At 50.5% G+C, this 7,170-nt stretch overlaps 1 protein-coding gene across 1 annotated transcript; it reads left to right on the forward strand.

Annotated features, from left to right (window-relative positions):
- The first annotated feature begins 1,841 nt into the window (after positions 1 to 1,841).
- On the forward strand, positions 1,842 to 3,762 carry LOC109775389 (cytochrome P450 93G2-like). The gene is made up of 2 exons (XM_020334138.4): positions 1,842 to 2,768; positions 2,858 to 3,762. The coding sequence occupies exons 1-2, from the start codon at positions 1,860 to 1,862 to the stop codon at positions 3,479 to 3,481; spliced, it is 1,533 nt and encodes a 510-aa protein (XP_020189727.1). The 5' UTR covers positions 1,842 to 1,859; the 3' UTR covers positions 3,482 to 3,762.
- Positions 3,763 to 7,170: the final 3,408 nt, after the last annotated feature.

Raw genomic sequence — 7,170 nt, forward strand, 5'->3', positions numbered from 1 at the left:
TCGAGAAGGAGGGGTCGTCAACACCGTAGTCAATCGGGGCAGCAGCAGCGACGTCAGTCTTGTAGTCTACCAGAGAGAAGAGAGGGAAGAAACAATGAATACAATGCAAACACATGCATGACAAAGCAAATAGCGGTGCTAGGAGTTCCCTAACGCTGTAGTAGGCGATACTGGTGAAGGGGGAACATCCGGGAATGTATTCCCGGTGTTTCGCGTTTTCGGACAGACGGACCGGAGGGGACGGTTGCAGGTTCGATACGCTAGGGACGTGTGGCGGACGAACGGACTACTTATTCGGATTCATCTCGTTGTTCTGAGCAACTTTTATGTACAAAGTATTTTCATCCGAGTTACGGTTTATTTTATATTATTTTTCAAAGTTTTAAATTCAAATTTTAGAACTAATAGAATTAATTTAATTAGAAAATGCAATTATGACCTTAGCGTGACATCAGCATCATGTCAGCAGAGCCAAAGGTTGACCAGGTCAACCCTGGCAGGTGGGACCCGTTCGTCATTGACTTAGATTAACTAAACATGTTAATTAGCTTAATCACTTGATTAGGTTAACTAATTTTAATTAGCTTAGTTTAACATAATTAATTAACTTAATTAATCCACTAATTAATTAGTTAATAATTATTTATTACTTTTTAAACATATTTTCCAGGGGCTGGGCCCCGGCAGTCAGTGGCCCGGGCCACAACCGGGCTAACAGGCAATCGGGCGACAGGCGTTGGGCGCCCGATGGGGCAGACCCGGGCGGAGGCCTACGGGACGCCGCGCGGCGCCGGAGAGGCGCAGGATGGGACCGGAAGGGGCGCGGCAAAGTGCGGCGCTGAGCAGTGGGGGCGGCAGCGGGAGGTGGTGTTACGGTGGAGCAGGGGGCGCGGCAGCCGAAGCGGGGCAATGCGGAGAGCAGCACTAGGCGCGGCGTCGCGCGGGAAGCAGCAGGGCGGCAGAGAGCTCGTGGGGGAAGGTGCGGCCCCGGGTGTAGGTGGAGCGGGTCGTCGGCGAGCTGCGCCGGCGGAGGGCGGCGAGGTCACGGCGAGCGATGGGGAACGAGCATGGAGCAGAGCGGGGGGGGGGGGGGGGGTGGACGAGCGGAGGCGAGGCGGGCGGCTTGTGGTTGCAGTTGTGCGCGCGCGCGCAGAGGCGCAGTCAGGTGCGAGAGCGGCTGCGGGGTGCGCGGGAGAGTGCGAGCGGGCGCGGCCAGTAGGGGAACGGCGCAGACACATGGGCGGCCGAAGCACGGCCACGGCGGCCATGGGGTGGCAGGGGATGCGCAGCTGCGTGTGTGGCAAGGGCGGAGAGGAGGGAAGGGGAGGCCGCGGGCCTCACCGGCATTGCAGGGGTACGGTCGTCGAGGCTCGGGGAAGCCTTTGGGGAGAAGGACGGGGACGACATGCGGCAACGGACGATGACGGGGTGGAATGGGGAGGTACTGCCTCCGACACGCGTGCCAGGGGAGGACAAAGGCGGGCGTTGCGCGCTTTTGCATTGTGTCCGTTTGAACGCAAACCCGGCTTAAATTCAAATCGAAAATGGGTCGCGGACTTACGCCCGGCGGTTGGCGCTGGGCTGCGTTTTCTATATACGTCATGATCCAAACAGACACGGACTGACCAAATGCAGCTCTGCGTTGGAGTTGGCATAACACAGACTCGATTGGCGCTGTTGGTGATCCCGAAAAAAATGGCGCGGTTGGTGACACCAACGGTGTGGATCTACAGCCGAATGGTTATAGCAGTAGACATTATATATTTTGGAAGGGGAAGCACGGCTCGACACAACACACCACAAGTCCACAACACAACACAACTGTAGGTCAATTAAGCTAGGACGAGAGAGGAGGCATCATGGAGCTACTCGGAGTGGCCTCTGACAGAGGGGCGCCTCTGCTTGTGGGCTCGCTGCTCGTGGCCGTCGCCATCTTCATCCTCATGCTGCTCAGGCCCGACGGCAGGCACGGCCGCCTTCCCCCGAGCCCCATGGCACTCCCGTTCATTGGCCACCTCCACCTCATCCGCCCGCCTCCCCACCGCGCATTCGACAGGATCATCGCGCGCCATGGGCCCCTCGTTTACCTCCGGCTTGGCCCTTCCGCCCACTGCGTCATCATAGGCTCTGCGGGCGTGGCACACGACGTCCTCAAATTCGAGGGCAGCATCCCGGAGCGGCCGCTAACGGCCGTCACGCGCCACCTCGCCTACGACTCGGTGGGCTTCGCCTTCGCGCCCTACGGTCCGCACTGGCGCTTCATGAAGCGCCTCTGCATGTCGGAGCTGCTCGGCCCGCGCACCATCGAGCAGTTGCGCCCCGTCCGCGCCGCCGAGCTTGCAGGGGTCTTGCGCGTGGCGACAGCAGCGTCTGCCAAGGGGGAGACGTTGGACATGAGCAGGCAGCTCATTCGCATGTCCAACAACGCCATCATGAGGATGGTGGCCACCGATCTGCCGGGCGACATGGCTGACGCGGCCCGTGACTGTGCCAAGCAGGTAGCGGAGCTGGTGGGCGCGTTCAACTTGGAGGACTATGTGCCGCTCTGCCGCGGCTGGGATCTGCAGGGGCTCGGCCGGAGGACACGCGGCGTGCACGCAAAGTTCGACGCGCTCCTGGAAACCATGATTAAGAACAAGGGGAAGGAGCGGCGCGAGGTAGCAGACAAGGCTAATGCCAAGGACCTGCTTGACATTCTCATGGACGCGGCGGCAGACCCGACTGCTGAAGTCAAGCTCACCAGGGACAGCATTAAGGCATTTGTCCTAGTGAGTATCCCACTTTGCCCTTGTGGATAAAGTTGAGTTGGCTGGGTCTCAAGTCTCGACTCTCTAATAATTATATTAATATTACGTAGGACATCTTCACTGCCGGGTCGGATACGACGGCCACCACCGTGGAGTGGATGATGGCAGAGCTGCTGAACCATCCGCACTGTCTGCAGAAGCTGCGGACGGAGCTCGACGCCGTGGTGGGCAGGTCACGGCTGGTGGGCGAGCCGGACGTGGCGCAGATGCCGTACCTGCAGGCAGTGCTCAAGGAGACCTTGCGGCTGCGGCCGCCGGCAGTGTTCGCCCAGAGGGAGGCGATGCAGCCCATACACGTCCGCGGGTACACAATCCCAGTCAAGACGTCGGTCTTCTTTAACATCTTCACCATCGGGCGCGATGCGACGTGGTGGGAGGAGCCACTCGAGTTCCGGCCGGAGCGGTTTATGCCCGGCGGGGCCGGTGAGGACGTGGACCCCAAAGGACAGCACCTGCAACTAATGCCGTTCGGTAGCGGGCGCCGCGCGTGCCCCGGCATGGGGCTGGCCATGCAAGCCGTACCGGCGTTCCTAGCAGCGCTGGTGCAATGTTTCGACTGGGAGGTGCCAAATCCGCCGCTAGACATGGAGGACGAGGCGGGGCTGGTGAGTGCCAGGAAGCAGCCGCTTGTGCTCCTTCCCATGCAGCGCCTTCATCCACTACCCCTACCATAAATTGTTTCAGGATCCCATTGTATCCTCTAGCCCTGTCCTTCCATATAACGCTACCACTTTCATATATCTACCTATATCTCTATATCTTCGGGCATTAATTTACAACACGCAGGTTTATTGGGCACGCGGATCCTGGGTCGTTGATTTGCGCGAAGATTCGTGCTTTGGGTTATGTATACATATCGTTCCACTTTTGTTTATGTGTGTAATAAATTCGTATATCCTGGCTATACACCTGTTGGTGTGGGACCCCATACCTGTGGCGTGGGGTCCCTAAACAATGTAACGTACAAATATAGAACCGATGAGAAAAAACGATTGGTTAAAACAGGACCTGCTGGGTTGAGTGACTGACATTGAAATTGAGTTTTAAGGTCAAAAGTTTTGACACAGCAATGATTCGGAAAGTTGCAGCCTAGGCGGAGCTACGTGGTACCCTTTATCCAGGCCGTCCACTTGCATTATAATCCGTGCATGTCCACTGTGTAGCTACTATTTTGCCAGTGGGCGGATGTTTGTCTGCATGCATGTGAGAGCTGCATGCATGTGAGGTGTGCTGATGTGTGTGAGAGAGGAAAGTAAGAGAAAGAGCTTATGTGATGTGAGAGAAGAATGGATCCGCATGCATGTCAAAGAGCTTATACTATTTTTCTATAGCTGCATGCATGTGAGGTGCCGCTTGTGTGAGAGAGAAAAGGAAAAGTGAGAGGTGATGTGGGAGAACCGAAGAGAAGAAGGGAGAGAGAGGTGTTGTCTGACAATGTGAGAGAAAAGGAGAGCAGAGAGAGCCGTTGTGAGAGAGAAGAGAGGGAGGTGTTCTGCATGTATCAGAAAGTAGAGAGAGGAGCTGTCCGTGAGAGAGAAAAGGAAGAGAGAGAGTATTGATGCGAAAGGGAAGAGTGTGAGTGTGCCTGCGTCCTGTACACGGTCGGTCATACGTGGAACTGTGAATCTCTTGTAGTATGAGCAATATTAATTCACCTGACACTGTGAATCAAGTCAGAGTGGCCATATATCTCAATAAATATACAACTAACAATACTAGTAGTATGACCGTGCGTTGCCACGGGCTTTTGAAATATTTTGCTGAAGGTATATAAAATAATACAAGTAAAATATCACGTGAAGAGACAATATAGCATGAAAATAATTGCATAATAATTGAAGTCTACTTCATTTGTAATGTAAACTGATAATAAAAAGGCAAATTGACGATATATACACATAAATCGATGATCCAATTAAAAATATATTACAAATTATTAAAATCTACTTGATGCGCTTAAGAAATTCTCGCACAATATCAAGAAAGTTGTTTTTTTCATTCACACGATGCTTGAGCAAGTATAATAAAAACTGCTTTCTCAACTCATACCCGTCATGTAAAAACAATACTAAAACGCCCGTGCATTGCTACGGACAGCTACGGGCAACAATGCATATAAATGAATCAGAGAAACAATTAAAGTCGTATTCAACGTCTAAGCTTATTTTTTCCTCATACATCCGAATATGTTCGGACATCAAACGGGCCACTACAACTGTCTTGATAGTCCGGATGCCCAATCCGGCCCATATGTGAGAAAGAAATGTTGCTATCCAGACTATTCGTGATGTTATCTTCAACATGTGAAACCAACGCAAAACCCCATCACCACGACACACCCTCTCCTTTTCTCGTCGGACCCTCTCCTTCCCGCTCTGTTTCCCGTCGTAGTGGGTGACGTCCGCCTCACTTTTACCATGACACCCTCTCTCCTTCACACCATACTTCCTCATAGAGCGTTAAGGAGGAGTCCCCCTTAATGCCTGCCCCGCTCTCCGCCATGATCCCCTCCCACGTGTTCGTTTGTTTTCACCACTGCCATCAAGAGGGAGGAGGTATTGCGCCCCCCTGTGGCGCGCCCAAAGCCAAGAATGCAAATTTGTAAGTAAACATACCAAACCCAACCTCCGTCACGCTCACTCTTATCACAAAATCCATCAACTTGTATTTTAAGTGAGCCGGTGATCAACATCGCCGTGGCCGGCCAGCAGCAAGGGATAAGGGCGGCAACCACCTTCCCATCTTAGTGCTAGTACCTCCTGGTTTTATACTGGACCATCCTTCATCCCGGGCTCTACAACGACAGTTCCACGCTCACTAGTAGAAAACGGGCCATTAGTCCCGGTTTTAGAGGGCCTTTAGTCTCGGTTCTGGAACCGGGACTAAAGGGTCGGTACGAATGCACAAACCTTTAGTTCCGGTTTGCTTACGAACCGGGACTAAAGGAGCTCCACGTGGCCGTTGTCTGGAGCTCCACCTTTAGTCTCGGTTGGTAACACCAACCGGAACTCATCACTGCTCACTGCTCAATTATGAACCACTCATTCCAAATTGTCTAACTTCCCGATAGGTCACCCATCCTCTCACTACTCCAACCCGAGCATGCTTAACTTTTGAGGTCTATTCCCCCTAGTTTCCAAGTCTGCACTTATTGTTTTCCTGACAATACTTAGCTATCAATCCTATTAACCCTTGGGAGTTGAACTTGAGCATTAAGCACCGTTTGAGTTTGAAACTATTATTCTAAAAAACAATAATTATTTAGTAACACATATATTTCTTGAATAAGTAGTTTGACCATAGTTCGACCATAGTTTGACCAGATTTGACCATAATTTGACCACAGTTTGACCAAAAGTCAAAAAACTAAAAATAATTATTTATTAACACTAATATTTCTTGAATATGTAGTTTGACCATAATTTGACCAAAATTAAAAACACTGAAATTTGGGCATATCCTTTTTCCTTTTAGAATTTGAGGATTCTAAAATTTTGCAAACTGGCCTACGGCCGTCAAAATCAGATGCAGAATTTTTTGCTGATTTTTTCATATATTATGTGATTTTTTTTCGACATCGTATGCAAAAGATATGGCCGTTTTACTTTTTCATAACATTTTTTTGCAAAACATGTCCAAATTGAAGTTTTTTAATTTTCCTAACTAATAGATGTAGTAACATAACTACATCTCGAAGGATTTTAATTTTTGAAGTTTTTATCATTTTCTTTTGCTTTTTACAAAACTGAAAAAGGCGATAAGGGGGGTTGAGTTTGAAAATGGGACATTTAGTCCCGGTTTGAGACACAAACCGGGACTAAAGGGCATCGCACTCTTTAGTCCCGGTTCGTGTCTCAAACCGAGACTAAAGGTCTAACTTTAGTCTCGGTTTGAGACACGAACCGGGACTAAAGAGCACCACACCCTTTAGTCCCGGTTCGTGTCTCAAACCGGGACAAAAGGTCTCATTTGAACCGGGACTAATGTATTCTCGAACCGGGACTAATGCTCACATTAGTCCCGGTTCGTGATGCAACCGAGACTAATGTGTACAGCGAGCTGTGACCAAAGCCCTGTTTTCTACTAGTGGCTCATGTGTTCTCATGGAAAAGAAGCTATGCATAAAAATGTTCGTCCAGAGTATGAAAAATGTCAATGGTTCTCTCCGCTTCCATCCTCACGCGTACATGCCTGATTTAATCAGATATTAGTGAATAAACCAAATAGATAATTAAACGACATGTTTGAAGCACACACACACAACGACATGTCTGAAGCACAACGACATGTATCCATTAAGAACTGAACTACTATAAATAAATCTAGTTAAGAGATTTGAGAAAAAGAATTGCACTGATAGTAG

The sequence above is a fragment of the Aegilops tauschii genome, chromosome 1 (genome assembly GCF_002575655.3).
Source record: "Aegilops tauschii subsp. strangulata cultivar AL8/78 chromosome 1, Aet v6.0, whole genome shotgun sequence".
In the NCBI taxonomy this organism is placed as follows: domain Eukaryota; kingdom Viridiplantae; phylum Streptophyta; class Magnoliopsida; order Poales; family Poaceae; genus Aegilops; species Aegilops tauschii.

What these genes read in the sequence shown, in the direction of transcription:
- LOC109775389 (XM_020334138.4), top strand. Translation starts at nt 1,860, where the DNA reads ATGGAGCTACTCGGAGTGGCCTCTGACAGAGGGGCGCCTCTGCTTGTG. An exon ending in GCATTAAGGCATTTGTCCTA is followed by an intron (nt 2,769 to 2,857) that starts GTGAGTATCCCA and finishes AATATTACGTAG; the next exon opens with GACATCTTCACTGCCGGGTC.